The sequence below is a fragment of the Ornithorhynchus anatinus genome, chromosome 8 (genome assembly GCF_004115215.2).
Source record: "Ornithorhynchus anatinus isolate Pmale09 chromosome 8, mOrnAna1.pri.v4, whole genome shotgun sequence".
Classification (NCBI taxonomy): Eukaryota; Metazoa; Chordata; class Mammalia; order Monotremata; family Ornithorhynchidae; genus Ornithorhynchus; species Ornithorhynchus anatinus.
The window spans coordinates 2,516,459-2,532,229 of record NC_041735.1 but is presented as its reverse complement, the minus strand read 5'-3'; the positions used below and the strand labels follow the sequence as shown (position 1 = coordinate 2,532,229).

General features: G+C 50.8%; 1 protein-coding gene across 2 annotated transcripts in view; it reads left to right on the top strand.

Annotated features, from left to right (window-relative positions):
• Positions 1-331: 331 nt before the first annotated feature.
• The window catches only part of FAM81A (family with sequence similarity 81 member A), a 37,929-nt gene continuing 22,489 nt past the window's right edge, over positions 332-15,771 (top strand). For both annotated transcript variants that reach the window (XM_029070194.2, XM_029070195.2), the window contains exons 1-3: positions 332-397; positions 1,654-1,927; positions 13,926-14,044. In XM_029070194.2, the coding sequence (XP_028926027.1) occupies positions 351-397; positions 1,654-1,927; positions 13,926-14,044 (440 nt within the window). In that variant the 5' untranslated portion in view covers positions 332-350. The remainder of the gene's footprint in view (positions 398-1,653; positions 1,928-13,925; positions 14,045-15,771) is intronic.

Here is a 15,771-nt window from a genome sequence, read left to right as displayed (position 1 = left end):
AGATTCAGTACTTTCGGGAGACGACAGGGGAAAACTCAGAGCGCGTGCTTCCTTTCCAGTGTTTTCCCTAATCAAAGGGACATTTTTTTAATGAATATTAATTTACGCTGATACGACAGTCTTTTCCGTAGCGTATCTTTCTCCCTTTGCTGCTTTGTTCCGTCACACAGTAAAGTGCAGATTCTCTCAAAATGAAAGTGAAAAATCTGTGGGCTTTAGGATGGGTCTAATTAGCGGAATGTCACACTTCACTTTGCAGTATCGCTGTTGAAGGCATTTCAGTGGCAAATATCAACTTCTAAATAATTTAATGCCTATTTTTCCAACAGATGTGAATTGCTAAAAAGAAAATGGCCCATCGGAGCACTGCTCTTCCTTCCCTTGTCACGGAGGAAAGGTATAATGTGTAAATCATGAATATTTCCTAGTCTCGGATGCATTTTTTTTCTTTTAGCAGAGTTTCTGTTCTTCCCCTCCTTTGAAGGGCAGGGAGGGGGGAGTTGACGGTCGGTCAGTAGAATGTATTGAGCGCTCACTACGTGCAGAACACCATACTGAGCACTTGGGAGAGGACAGTATAACCCACGGTCTCCAGCCACGATGAGCTGACAGTCTAGAAGGGGAGACACGTCAATATAATAAATTACAGATACGTATTAGATCGTATTTATTGAGCGCTTACTGTGTGTAGAGCACTGTCCTGAGCGCTTGGGAGAGTGCAATACAACAGTCCCCAGCCATAACAATCCCAGCTCTGCCACTTGTCAGCTGGGTGACCGTGGGCAAGTCACTTAACTTCTCTGCGCCTCAGTTACCTCATCTGTAAAATGGGGATTAAGACTGTGAGCCCCAAGTGGGACAACCTGATGACCCTGTTTCTCCCCCAGCGCTTAGAACAGTGCTCTGCACCTAGTAAGCGCTTAACAAATACCAGCGTTATTAACCTTACAACCCAGAGAGGGGAGACAGACATCAATGCAAATAAATAGACTACGGATCGGTACGTAAGTGCTGGGAGGCCGGGAGGGGGGAAGGACATAATACTAATAATAGTGTTGGTATTTGTTAAGCGCTTACTATGTGCAGAGCACGGTTCTAAGCGCTGGGGTAGATACAGGGTCATCAGGTTGGCCCACCTGGAGCTCCCAGTCTTAATCCCCATTTTCCAGATGAGGTCACCGAGGCCCAGAGAAGTGAGGTGACTTGCCCACAGTCACACAGCTGACAAGAGGCGGAGCCCGAGATTCGAACTCATGACCTCGGCCTCCCAAGCCCGGGCTCTGTCCACTGAGCCACGCTGCTTCTCTGACATGTGAGCACGTAGGCCGCTTCCAGGAGGGGGCCTGACCCCAGCTGGCTGCAGTCAGTCAAGGGTATTTATTGAGCGCTTCCTGTGTGCAGAGCGCTGTACTGAACGCATGGGAGAGTACACTATGACTGACGCGTTCCCTGCCCTCAGTGAGCTTACAGTCTCGAGGGGCTGCCGGGGTCAGAGGCGGCCTAGCCGGGGCCCGGGCCCGGGGGAGACTCACCCACGGGGTGGTCCCTCACACTCCCGCCTCGGGGTTTCCGGGTTGGACGGTCGGCCCCTCGGGTCCCCTCACCTTTCACCGCCCCGCTCACCGAGGCGCGGGAATGTGCTTCTGTCGCTAGGCGGGTCAGAACTATGCCACGGCACAGCCAGTCTCTGTCACTGACCCCGTACTCGTCGGCGAGCCTGGTGGAGCTGTTGGAAGACAGAATCCTCTTCCACGAGAAGACCACGGCGGCCCTGGTGGAGCACGCCTTTCGCATCAAAGAGGACATCGTCGCCAGTTTGCAGAAAATGCAGAACAAAGGCGGAGGGGACCGCTTGGCCAGGCTCTTCTTGGAAGAGCACATCAGAAACATCACCGCCATCGTGAAGCAGCTGAACCGCGATATCGAGGTGAGCCGGCGTCCTCTCAGGGGTCGGGGGGGAGTGCCCGCGATGCCATCTGGTCCAGCCGCGGGCCTCTCGGAGGGGGCTGCCCTAAACCGTCCAGCCCGAAAAGTCTCGAAGGAAGCGGACTCTCCACCATTACCTCAGGGAGGCTTCCCCTGGGGTTAAGACCCCCAGGCTGCCGAAAGTTGTGTCGAATGTCTGACCCGCTGGCCGAGGTCTATCTATTCCTCTTCAGAATGGCCAGTTAATCTAGATCCGAGCACAGATAAGTCAGTCCTCCAGCTTCCCTCCGACTCCTTTAGAGAAACTGCACGGCCTGATGGATAGAGCCCAGGCTTGGGAGTCATGAAGGTCGTGGGTTCTGATCCCAGCTCCGCCACGAGCCTGCTGGGTGACTTGCCCGAGGTCACTTCACTTCTCTGGGTCTCGGCTCCCTCATCTGTAAAATGGGGATTAAGACCGTGAGCCCCGCGTGAGATCGGGACTTTGTCCAACCCGATTATCTTGTATCTACCCCGGCACGTAGTAAGCGCTTCACAGATACCATCATTATTATTTAACTTCTCATCTTTTCACATACAGCCCCCTGTGGGACAGGAATCTTGTCCGGCCCGATTAACTTGTACGCGCCCCGGGGCTCGGAAGAGTGCTTGATACGTAGTAAGTGCGTAACAGATACGATGATAATAATAATAACAATACTATGGTTCGGCCATTTTTATTGTTCTTCTCTGAAGCCTCTCTAACTCCTCTGCCTCCCTCTTAAAGCATGAAGTACCAAACCAGTCCCAGCAAAACATTGACATCTTCTCTTTTCATAGAACTGTTTTCCCAAATCATAGGCTGAAAGCCCCAGTGTAATGTTTAAGTCCTCCATGTGTTGTTGTCAAAAAATAGCTGCATAATTGCATGGTGCAGATGGATTTTTCAAAATAGATTTTTAAAATGTAGAACTTAGCCTATCACACTCCTAATACTTTCCAAAATAAAACCTCACTTCTTTTTGAGAGATTTGAATTCCCAGAGGCAGTTCTAATAATGATAATTACACATGCTCGTACATATGTTTTTCTGAAAACTCTGGGAGAAATCAGCAGCTCATCGCTGTTACTCAGAGGATAGTCTTATGTCAGATTTCGGTCTCTCAGCTGCCCAGTCAGTTCTGCCGTAGCGTGAGTTTTCACAAAGTTTTGTGGATGGAACGTGATGGTAGAATTAAGGAATCCTCATCCGATAGTGCAAATCTCTCTGGACAGACGCCGGAACAGTGTGAATGAAAGTCATGCGCAGCCTTGGTCATGAGATGATGATAATAATAATGTTGGTATCCGTTAAGCACTTACTATGTGCCGAGCACTGTTCTAAGCGCTGGGGTAGATACAGGGTCATCAGGTTGGCCCACGGGAGGCTCACAGTTAATCCCCATTTTACAGATGAGGGAACTGAGGCACAGAGAAGTGAAGTGACTCGCCCACAGTCACACAGCTGGCGAGTGGCAGAGCCGGGATTCGAACCCATGACCTCTGACTCCCAAGCCCGTGCTCTTTCCACTGAGCCACGCTGCTTCTCAACTAAATGATGAACACTAGATCATAAGTTTTCCTAAACAGGATTCGTCAAGAAAGCGTGCCTGGCATGACAGGAGAACTGACTGTCTTGGACCAGGTTGCTACTGACCAAGCGCTTAGTACAGCGCTCTGCACACAGTAAGCGCTCGATAAATACGATTGAACGAATGAACGGAACGAATAATATAAACTCCTTTCAGCACATGCTTGGTTTTTGGTAAAAAGATATATTACTGTGGAACTCCGAAAAGTGGACCTTCCCCTTGAAAGTTGTCAAAGTGGTAATAATAATAATTATTAAGCACATACTGTGTGTCAGGCACTGTACTAAGCGCTGGGAGTGTCAGATGGGACCCAGTCCCTGTTCCGCATGGGACGCACAGTCTCAATCCCCATTTTACACATGAGTTACCTGAGGAACAGAGAAGTTAAGTGATTTGCCCGAGGTCACCCTTGCCCTCTTTCAACATCCTAGGGGTTCAACCCCTTAAATCCACCTCCCAATCAATCAATCAGTGGTACTTATTGAGCACCTCCTATGTGCAGAGTACTGTACCGAGCATCTGGGAGAGTACAATACAATAGGGTGGGTCGATAGGTAGACGACATCCCTTCCCAAAAGGAGCTTATAGGCTAGCGGGGGAGACGGACATTAAAATGAATTACAGATGGTTAAGCAGCGTAAGTGCTGCGGGGGTGGAGTGAAAATTGAACTGCTTAATTGAAAGAAACCATTCCCTTCAAAAACTGCCCCGGAAGCTATCGTGAGAAGCAGCATGGCGCAGTGGTTAGAGCACGGGCCTGGGAGTTGGACCACGCCTGCATAATAATAATAATAACTGTGGTATTTGGTAAGTGCTTACGGTGTGCCAAGCCCTGTTCTAAGCGCTGGGGTAGATGCAAGGCAATCCGGTTGTCCCACTTGGGGCTCACAGTCTTAATCCCCGTTTTACAGATGAGGTAACTGAGGCACAGAGAAGCTGAGTGGCTTGCCCAAGGCCACACAGCAGACCAGGGGCGGAGGGGAGGATTAGAATCCACATCCTCTGACTCCCCAAACCGGGCTCTTTCCATTAAGCCACGCTGCTTCCCGATGCGGAACGTCTGCTGTGTGATCACGGGTAAGTCATTTCACTTCTCTGGGCCTCAGTACCTCATCTGTAAAATGGGGATTGAGACTCTGAGCCCCAGGAGCACAGGGACTGCGTCCAACCTGACTAGCTTGTATCTACCTCAGTGCTTGAGACGGTGCTTGGCCCATAGTAAGCGCTTAATAAGTGCCTTTGTTATTATTATGATTTCCATCATTAGTCACCTTTCCTAGGCATGACCCAGGAGTAGCCCCAGCAGCAAGTCTCCGAGACTGGAAGCTCCCTGTGGGCAGGAATCATTGATTGGTTGATCGATTGATAGGTAAGTTGACTCGAACCAGGGGACTGGCTCTGTTGGAGATCCAAGAGCTCCAGCTTTACAGCTGCCAATCAATCAGTCGGTGGTATCTATTGAGCACTTACTGTACTGAGCGCTTGGGAGAGTACAACATAGGCCTCAGTGAGTTTACAATCTAGAGGGCAGACGCATTAATATAATAAATGTAATACAGATACGTTACGGATACGTCCATAAGCGCTATAGGGATGAGGGAGGGACGAATGAAGGCTGAAAATCCAAGCGTGTGGGTCGAAGAAGGGAGGAAATGAGCTCATCAATCACAGTGACAGTCTTCTAAAATTATTGTTGCCCCGCTCCCCAGCTTTTTGCGCCCTCTTAATTAATGTTGGTGTTTGTTGAGCGTTGCTATGCGCGGAGCACTGTTCTAAGCGCTGGGATAGATACAGGGTGATCGGGTTGTCCCACGTGAGACTCACAGTTAATCCCCGTTTCACAGATGAGGTAACTGAGGCCCAGAGAAGTGACTTGCCCACAGTCACCCAGCTGACAAGTGGCAGAGCCGGGAGTCGAACCCATGTCCTCTGACTCCGAAGCCCGGGCTCTTTCCACTGAGCCACGCTGCTCCCCCGGGTGTCGAATGGTTGGCACGGGGGAACTCTTCAACGAACCCCTTTGGCCGGCAGAGTGTTAGAGCCGCTCCAGATTGCCCGGCGAGACCACCAGCCGCGATCCATCCTTCAGTCATCATTGGGCGCTTACTCTGTGCGGAGCACTGGACTAAGCGCCTGGGAGAGGAGACTAGAACGGTCCCTGCCCCGAAGGAGCTTACGGTCTAGAGGAATGACTCTTTCATTCGGTCTTATTTAGCGAGCGCTTATTGGGTGCAGAGCACTGCACTGAGTGTGTGGGAGAGTGCACTAGAATAATAGACACCTTCCCCGCCCACAGTGAGCAATCAGTCCGGTGGAGTGAAGGCGATCTGGTGGAGGTTGTGACGATGGTGACCTGATGTTACCCAGAGAGGGGGACGGTCCATGGGTGTTTTTTATACTCTTTGCGGACCAGGGACTCTTTCTTAAATAGACAAATCGAGTCGCGGATGGAATCTCAGGACCTGACCTTCTCCCATTTTGTTTCTGACTTGGACGGAGCCATTGCGCTGCAGATTAAAATCCTTCCTCTAACGATACATTTAGCTTTGATGGTAAAAAGCAAGCCCGGGGATCGATAGTACTTGAAGCAGAAGCTTCCCGTCTGTGACGCTGGCCGGGTCAGCAGCGTTAAACCTCCTGCTTCTCACGGCACAAAAGGCCTGTCTCAGCAGCGCGGCCGTAGCGTGCTATTTAAAATCCTCCCTGGGACTCCATCGTATAATAGTCTTAAAAGCCAAGGACCAGCAATCTGTGAAAGCTCGCGGTAACCGTGATCGGACCGGAGGCGTCTCAGATGTTACCCACTGGATGGGGAGCCGATGCCTCCCAAATGGCGCTTGGTTTTGACACTCGGCACATCTTTAATTAGGTTATCTCATAAAGAAATAAGCACGGCTCTCCACATCACACACACACAAGGAGTCTGGTTGCGAGTCTCCTTTTGGTGGAGATCCAGCTGAAGTACTGATCGGCTGCCGCCTGGAGCCACGTCTTCCTGCTGACAGCCTCTGATTTTTTTATTTTAATGGTACTTATCAATCAGTTGTCTTTACGGAGTGCTTACGGTGTGCGGAGCATTACACTAAGTGCTCGAATTTGTGAAGCGCTTATTACGCGCCTGGCGCCGGGGTAGATGAGGGAACTGAGGCTCAGAGAAGTTAAGTGACTTGACCGAGGTCACACAGCGGACGAAGCGACGGAGCCGGGGTTGGAACCCGGCTCCTCCGACTCCCGGGCCCGCGGCTTTCCCACTGGAGCAGCGTGGCCAGAATGTTTGAGGGAGGGTTGGGGGTGCGGCTGGTGAGGGCCGAGGAAAGAACCTACACACGCACACTTGTCCATCAGCGAAGCCCCCTCGAAGGTCAGTTGTGTAGAGTATTCACGCCTTTGACCGATGCCTTTCTTCTGACACTTTCTCCAGACAGACGCGTGTGGTGGGACGAGCATTCTATAAATCTTCACTAGCGTTTAACCACAACCCATACAGACGGAGCCAGCCAAAGCCCCTCGCACACGCACCCCGGCCGCTCTGCCCAGAATGGTGTAGGGATCGACCCAAGGGTGTAGGGTTTTTAGCCAAGACCCCCCCCCCCCAATCAGCCGATCAATCAGTAGTCCAGAGCACTGTACTGAGCGCTTGGGAGCGGAAGACACAACAAGGTGGGTTGACACGTTCCCTGCCCACAAGGAGCTTGCCGTCTAGAGTGAGAGTTTGACGTGAAAAGAAATTACAGATGTGGCCATAAGGCCCGGCGCGGATGGAGCCTGCTGGCTGTGTAAGCGTCGTCAGTTGTTCATTTCCGGGAGCCGGGGATTGTCGGGACTGGAGTCATCCTTAGCGAGGGCCCGGTGCAGGCTAGACCGAAGGACGATCCGTTAACATCCTTGAAGGGGCCGGGGGCTGGCGTTCACTGCCGTGGGGAGAGCACCCGAAAAGAGGGCTAAAAGCCATCAGCAGAAGGAGTGGGAGAGGGAGCAGGCCACCCCAAGTCACCAAGGACACGGGTTCCAATCCCAGCTCCGCCACTCTGCTGCCGTGCGACTTTGGGCTAGTCACTTCACTTTTCTTTGCCTCAGTTACCTCATCTGTAAAATGAGGATTAAGACTGTGAGCCCCATGTGGGACGGGGACTGTGTCCGACCGGATTACCTTCTGCGTACCCCAGGGTTTAGAAGCGTGCTGGGCACTTAGTAAGCGCTTAACAAACACCGTAATTCTATTATTATTTTTGCCAACGGTCCACCGGACCTCCCCGCCTAAACTTCTCCATTTCTCTCAGGCTTTCCTGGGAGCCAAATACTTACTGCAGAATCTCAGTTTGAGGCCTACTCGGAATCAATCAGTATGAGTTTCAGGAGATTGTTTCTCAAGATATCAGAGGATTTGGGACCTTATTAAGGTTTTCCGCTCACAAAGAGGAGTTTTTGGCCTAGCAGGTCAGGGTCTGTCCCTCCAGCGTGGGCTGCCTTTTCTCTATAATTATTGCTAGCTTTCCTTTCGAAATGGGCAGCAGTGTAAATATGTCAGCGCGTTGTGGAGCAGAAACGGCCGGCTTCCCAAGGTATCTAGCCACTGATCTATCTGCTCCCGTAAACACCAAACTGCTCTGTAAATTCTGAGCACTTAAACTCGTTGTTAGGTATTTGTCCACTGGAGTCTGTTAGTCTGATTTTTGAAGAATTTCCTTCCAAGGTATAAACTCTTCAACTCTCCTCTGAGGCACATGTTATTTAACGTGGTTTCGATTCCAAATTGCAGATAACCATCGGTGATAGTCTTAAGGTAGACCTTTGCCCAGAACGGTCAGTTTTTCTATCATGTGAAGTGGTATTTCTGAATAGTAATGATTGCGGTAGCCCCGGCTTGGGAGTCGGAGGTCATGGGTTCGAATCCCGCCTCGGCCGCTTGGCAGCTGGGTGACTGTGGGCAAGTCACTTCACTGCTCTGTGCCTCAGTTCCCTCATCTGGAAAATGGGGATTAACTGTGAGCCTCACGTGGGACAACCTGATGACCCTGTATCAGAACAGTGCTCCGCACAAAGTAAGCGCTTAACAAATACCGATATTATTATTAGTCAGGGCTGGCCATATGTCGAGCGCTGGGCTAGGTCTAAGGTTAGGATATCAGATTTAGCCTGGGGCTCATAATTAATCTTATCCCTCATTTTACAGATGAGGATACTGAAGCCCAGAGAGGTTAGGTGACTCACCCCAAAGTCACACAGTAGGTCAGGGGCAGAACTGGGACTAGAATCCAGCTCTTCGGACTCCCAAGTCTCAAACTCTCTCCATTAGGCCAAGCCGCCGGCCAAGGTTGCTGTTCGTGACAACTCACGTTGTAGCTCCCCATCGACTGAGCCCACGAGAAGCAGCGTGGCTCAGGGGAAAGAGCCCGGGCTTGGGAGTCAGAGGTCGTGGGTTCGAATGCCGGCTCTGCCGCTTGGCAGCTGTGTGACTGTGGGCAAGTCACTTCGCTTCTCGGTGCCTCAGTGACCTCATCTGGAAAATGGGGATGAAGACTGCGAGCCTCCCGTGGGACAACCTGATGACCCTGCATCTCCCCCAGCCCTTAGAACAGTGCTCTGCACGTAGTAAGCGCTTAACGAATACCAACATTATTATTATTATTAGAAAGGGGAACAGTGCTCTTCACATAGTAAGCGCTTAACAAGTACCAACATTATTATTATTAGAAAGGGGTGGGCTTTGTGTGTGCGCAGTGTGGTCAAGACAGTGGATCCCACATTGGCCCATTCAGTCTCTCTTTCTCACACACACACTTGTCCTTCAGTGACGCCTCCTTGAAGGACAGCCATGTAAAGTATCCACGCCTTGACCAACGCATTTCTTCCGACACCACATCTTATCGCTTCCCGACAGACGCGTGCGGTGGGAAGAGGGTTCCCTAATTCTGCAACAGTGTTCGAACCAGAACCCGTAATGAAAACGTGCATTATCAGCGGTACGGTCAGTGGCTCCCTGTTCACAGAGGGGCCCAGCTTTTATTGCTCCTGAGTTAGGTTGGCTGTTAAGGCGCTTTATGCAGTCCATCAGTGGTGTTTATAATAATGTTGGTATTTGTTAAGCGCTTACTATGTGCCGAGCACTGTTCTAAGCGCTGGGGGAGATACAGGGTCATCGGGTCGTCCCACGGGAGGCTCACAGTTAATCCCCATTTTACAGATGAGGGAACCGAGGCACAGAGAAGTGAAGTGACTCGCCCACAGTCACACAGCTGACAGGCGGCAGAGCCGGGAGTCGAACTCATGACCTCTGACACCGAAGCCCAGGCTCTTTTCCACTGAGCCACGCTGCTTCCCCGAGTTTATCGAGTGCTTACTGTGGTGATGATAGGGTATTTGTTAAGGGCTTATTCTATGTCAAGCACTGTACTAAGCGCTAGGGTAGATACAAGTTAATCAGGTTAGACATAATCCCTCTCTCACATGGGGCTCACAGTCTAAGTAGAAGGGAGATCGGGTATTGAATCCCCATTTTCAGTTGGGAAACTGACGTACAGAGAAGTTAACCGATTTGCCCAAGGTCACGCAGCTGGCCCAGATCCTGTGACTCCCAAGCCTATAGTAATAATGTTGGTGTCTGTTAAGCGCTTACTATGTGCAGAGCACTGTTCTAAGCGCTGGGGGAGATACAGAAAAATCAGGTTGTCCCACGTGAGGCTCACAGTCTTCATCCCCATTTTAGAGTTGAGGTCACTGAGGCACAGAGGAGTGAAGTGACTTGCCCACAGTCACACAGCTGACGAGTGGCAGAGCCGGGATTCGAGCCCATGACCTCTGACTCCCAAGCCCGGGCTCCTTCCACCGAGCCACGCTGCTTCTCGTTATGCCTATGCTCTTTCCTCTAGGCCATGCCGCTTCCCAGCACGGCCTGCGTCCGGAGCACTGTACTAAACGCTTGGGAAAGTACAGTGCAATCGAGTTGATAGACATGATCCTTGTCCACAAAGAGCTTACAGTCTTTGAGGGAGATAGACATTAAATTACATTACTGCTAGGAGAAATAGTAGAGCATTGCTATTTAAGCTAGAAACTCACATTCTCTGTTTGGATGTAATAATAATCATCATCATAATCTTGGTATTAAGCGCTTACTATGTGCAGAGCACTGTTCTAAGCGCTGGGGTAGATACAGGGTAATCGGGTTGTCCCACGTGAGGCTCACGGTTAATCCCCATTTTACAGATGAGGTAACTGAGGCACAGAGAAGTGAAGTGACTTGCCCACAGTCACACAGCTGCCAAGTGGAAGAGCTGGGAGTCGAACCCATGACCTCTGACTCCAAAGCCCGGGCTCTTTCCACTGAGCCACACTGCTTCTCAATGAGGATGTACCTCATTGAGCACTCCCATTTCTCATCCCAAAAGAGGACCGGAAAGGAGGTGAACGGAATGTACCCGACTCACTCGCCAGTTGAGGCCGGCCTGAACTGAGGTTTCGAGATGTTAAGTACGCGGTGATATTCAGATGGGATGGAGCCGGCCCGTGAACTTATTTCCCTCCAGCCTGTGAGCTCCCGCTAGAGTGTGAGCTCACTGTGGGCAGGGAATGTGTCTGTTTGTTGTTGTACTCTCCCAAATGCTTAGTACAGTGCTTTGCACGGAGTAGTTGCTCAATAAATACGCAGGAATGAACTGATTAACTAACTGTCTCGCTGCCGAGCAAAATATCTGTCATGGTATATGTGCTGTGGCCACAGCCAGAAATATGGTATTTTTGCTTTCAGTCAGCTAATGTCAGTTTGGTCTGTGTGGTTTGGCCAAAGTAGAAACCCCTCACCCTGACGGCGGGCCACGCTACAGGGAGCGACGTTCCGAATCCAAGCTCGTTGGAGACGTGAACCCAGTAGCCGAGGAATAAAGCCGAAGTTGAGAACGGGGATCTGCGCGCTCAGAGCAGGCCAGCAGAAGTGGCCACTGAGGAGAATTCCCTTGAAGAAAATGTTTGACGTATCAAAAATATCCATATTAATACTGAGGAGACCTAAGGTTCATTTTTAGTTGAGGGTTCAGCTGTGTAAACACAACGCAGCTCGTAAAAGCTCCTCAGCTAATCGGAGGTGGGAGGCCGGGAACTGCTTAGAAAGACATTGCTCGGCGTCTTCTGAATATGAAGTGAAGCGAAGCACATTCCAGCAAAGCTGCTTATGTGTAAACCTTTCCTGGAACAGCACTCTCCGCTGGTTTCCCAAAGAACGTCCCCTCCCTCCTTGACGAGGCAGTCGGCGTCCAGCGAGCTGATGGATGCGGTGACATATTAGACGACTCGCCCCGCCTCCCGGCTAGGGTTGCCACCTGTGCCCGAAGCGACCCCGGAATGCCAAAGTGGAGGGGAGGTACCGAGGAGTGTTCAGAGATGAGGGCGGACGGGGAAAAATCGCCATCGGCTTTTTTTCTTTTTTGACCATCTGCTTTCTTTTCTCCTACCCCAGTCCATTACGCCAGATTGCTCACTTACCTATGTCCTGATCAAATCCTCTCCTTGGCCTGTCCCCCTGTCGCGGCTCCACCCCTTCCTCCCCATCGGTGGCCGCTCTGCCAGGGTGGCCTTTATCTCTGCCATCCTCTGCCCTGGTCGTATCTCTTCCCGGGCCGCTGCCAGTTCAGCCCGCCCCTGCTCGCCAAGCTGTCACTCGTGACCTTTCTCCCGTCACTCCTGACTTGGGGAGGGGCGGCCGGGCCCGGGGTATCGACCGCAGCCAGGTGCCACGAGGCGGGGTGCCCGTCTCCTGGCACCGCTGGGCGCAGGGCGGTCACGCTGGGTATAGTGCCGGTGGGGAGCGGCGGCTACGGGTGCTTGTCAAGGCCGGCCGGGGACGATAATAATGTTGGTGTTTGTTACGCGCTATGTGCCGAGCACTGTTCTAAGCGCTGGGGGAGATTCAGGGTCATCGGGTCGTCCCACGGGAGGCTCACAGTCTTCATCCCCATTTTTACAGATGAGGTGACTGAGGCACAGAGAAGTAAGTGACTCGCCCACAGTCACACAGCTGACAAGCGGCAGAGCCGGGATTTGAATCCGTGACCTCTGACTCCCAAGCCCGGGCTCTTTCCACTGAGCCACGCTGCTTCTCTAAATGCCCCGTGGTCGCCGCCTGCTGCTGTCGCTGGTCTGACCACCGCCCGCTCCTAGAGCCAATTATCCCTCTGTCCGATTATCCCTCTTTCCGAAGACCCTCCGGATCCTGAGTTGCCCAGGTTTGGGGGCCCATCTCCTCCAAGAGGCCTTCCCAGACTAAGCCCCACTTTTCCCCATCTCCCACTCCCTTGTGCGTCGCCGTGTCTTGCTCCCTCTGCTCTTCGCCCGTCCCAGCTCCACAGCACTTATGTACGTATCTGTCATTTCAGTTGTTTGTACTGATGTCTGTCTCCCCGCCTCTAGACTGTAAACTCTTTGTGGGAAGGCAATATCACCGTTTATTGTTGTACTGTACTTTCCCAAGTGCTTACTGCAGTGTTCTGCACACACTAAGTGCTCAATAAATACGATCGAATGAATGACTGGAGGGAAACCGGGTGGCTCCTTAGCCCTGGCTCCCTGCCAGATAAAGCATGTCTTTCGCTTGTAAAAGAGTTTGCGCGAAGTAAGCAGAGCAGATTTAATAGCCTTCCCAACTAAAACCAAGATGAAATGTCTCAGGGAGTCTTTTCAAGTGAGACCACTTCCTCCCACATAATTAGGGCCATCCCCAACAGCTCCCCGGAATACGCCGGACTCTCCTCTGGCTCCTCTGGCCTCTTCCTAACCCCGCGGTACCGGGCAGGGGCAGACCAGCCAAATGACGGCCCCATCTCTGGTGTTATCCACTGCGTTCTTGTTTTCTTCTCAGGAAGTTGGCCCGATTATTTTTAACTTGGCACCCACCTCTTTATACATCCAAAAAAACAGTCTGCCTGAATCTGTGTGTGATCTTTCAATGCAATAACTGTGGAGTTCTCCTAAGTCTACAGTTTTAAGACTGGACTTCCAATGTGAAAATTGGTCGGAATCAATCGACGGGTCCCTTTTTGGGAATTTTTTATTAGAAACAGTCAATCAATAGTGTTTATTGAGCACTTACCGAGTGCAGAGCACTGTACTAAGCGGGGGGAAAGTACACTATAATAGATTTGATAGACACGATTCCAGCCCCAAAGGAGCTTATAGTCTATGGGGGGGGCGGGGGGGACGACACATTTTAGTATTTCTCCTAACTGTAATTCATATTAGAATATAAAGGAAAAAAATGAGGATTCCCGTTTTCGTTTGGCGACTACTTCAAAACGGTGCCCGTGGCCATCTGTGAGAGTACTTTTTATTCACAAAGTTGTGGCCTTATTAACGGTGAAATTCCTAATGGGGTTTTTAATGTTTTCACCCGAAACGCAGGTTCTTCAGGAACAGATCCGTGCCAGGGATAACATTAGTTACGGCACGAATTCCGCCTTAAAGAGCCTGGAGATGCGTCAGCTCTCCGGTTTAGGAGATCTTCGCGGGAGAGTAGCAAGGTGAGTTTCAATTCTGGCACGGCTCTATTTACCCCCCCCCCCCCCTTTGACTCACTTTCCTCTTGACGTGTTTCAATTTTGGAGTCAATGTGAGCAGGCAAACATGAGCACTCATCTTTTGTGTTACTCTAAAATATTTTGCCTGAAGGGAAACGGTGATGAGGAGAGCAAGGAATGATGATGATAGCAGTGGGTGGGAGGGGAAAGTCTCTGAGTATTCCCCGAGTCTCTTTAATCTACTGACAGGCGGCAGCCAACAGGTTGCCCACGTGGACGGGGTTTTTTTTTTCCTTTTTTATTGTACTTGGTAAGCACTTCTTATGTGCCGGACACCGTGCTAAGCAGGGGGATAAATATAATCACGTCCCACACTGGGCTCACAGTCTCAATCCCCGTTTTATAGATGAAGTAACCGAGACCTAGAGAAGTGAAGTGACTTGCCCAAAGGCACACAGCAGATAAGTGGCAGAGCCAGGATTAGAACCCAGGTCCTCTGACTTCCAGGCCCGTGGTGCTCTGCAAGCAGTAAGCGCTTAACTAATGCCATCACTATTATTATTAACCACTAGCCTGCACCGCTTCTCACGGCACCGGTTTTCTAGGGGAGGACTGGCCAAGACTGTGACTCTTTGGAAGTTAAAAGGTGGTTCCCAGGCAGCAACTCTTGGAGATAATAATAATAATAATGTTGGTATTTGTTAAGCGCTTACTATGTGCGGAGCGCTATTCTAAGCGCTGGGGGAGATACAGGGTCATCAGGTTGTCCCACGTGAGGCTCGCAGTCTTAGGGGAAGCAGCTGTGTGACTGTGGGCAAGTCACTTCACTTCTCTGGGCCTCAGTTACCTCATCTGTAAAATGGGGATTAACTGTGAGCCTCAGGTGAGACGACCTGATGACCCTGTATCTCCCCCAGCGCTTAGAACAGTGCTCTGCACATAGTAAGTGCTTAACAAATACCAACATTATTATTATTAATCCCCATTTTACAGATGAGGTCACTGAGGCACAGAGAAGTGAAGTGACTTGCCGGAGATCACTCAGTTTGCAGTGTTGGAGGAGGGAACCAACCCCACTGATTCATTCATTCGGTAGTATTTATTGAGCGCTTACTATGTGCGGAGCACTGTACTAAGCGCTGGGAATGGACAGTTTGGCGACAGATAGAGACGATCCCTGCCCAATAATGGGCTCACAGGCTAACGGCTGTGCAGGTGCCAGTCAATTAATCCATCAACGGTATTTACTGAGCACTTTCTGGGTGCAGAGCGCAGTACGAAAGTACAAAAAAGTTGGTAGACTGCCCACAAAGACCATATAAGCTTCCCCAGTTAAACCCTTTCCCCCCTCTTTCTCTCTCTCTTTCTTCTGCCTCGTCCATGCACTTCGATCGTGACCTCTGGACATTTGCTATTTGCTCCACCCCCAACCCCCCCCAGCACTTATGTACACATCTTTAAATTCTATATTCTAAATTATATTTTGTATATTCCAAGCGCTTAGTACAGTGCTCTGCACATAGTAAGCGCTCAATAAATACTACTGAATGAATGAATGAATGAATTCACATTAACGTCCATCTCCACCTCTAGACAGTAAGCACTTCACGGGCAGGGAACGCGTCCGCTAATTCTGTTGCACGGTCCTCTCCCAAGCGCTCAGTACAGTGCTCTGCACGGAGAAGCAGCGTAGCTCAGTGGAAAGAGCCCGGGCTTGGGAGTCAGAGGTC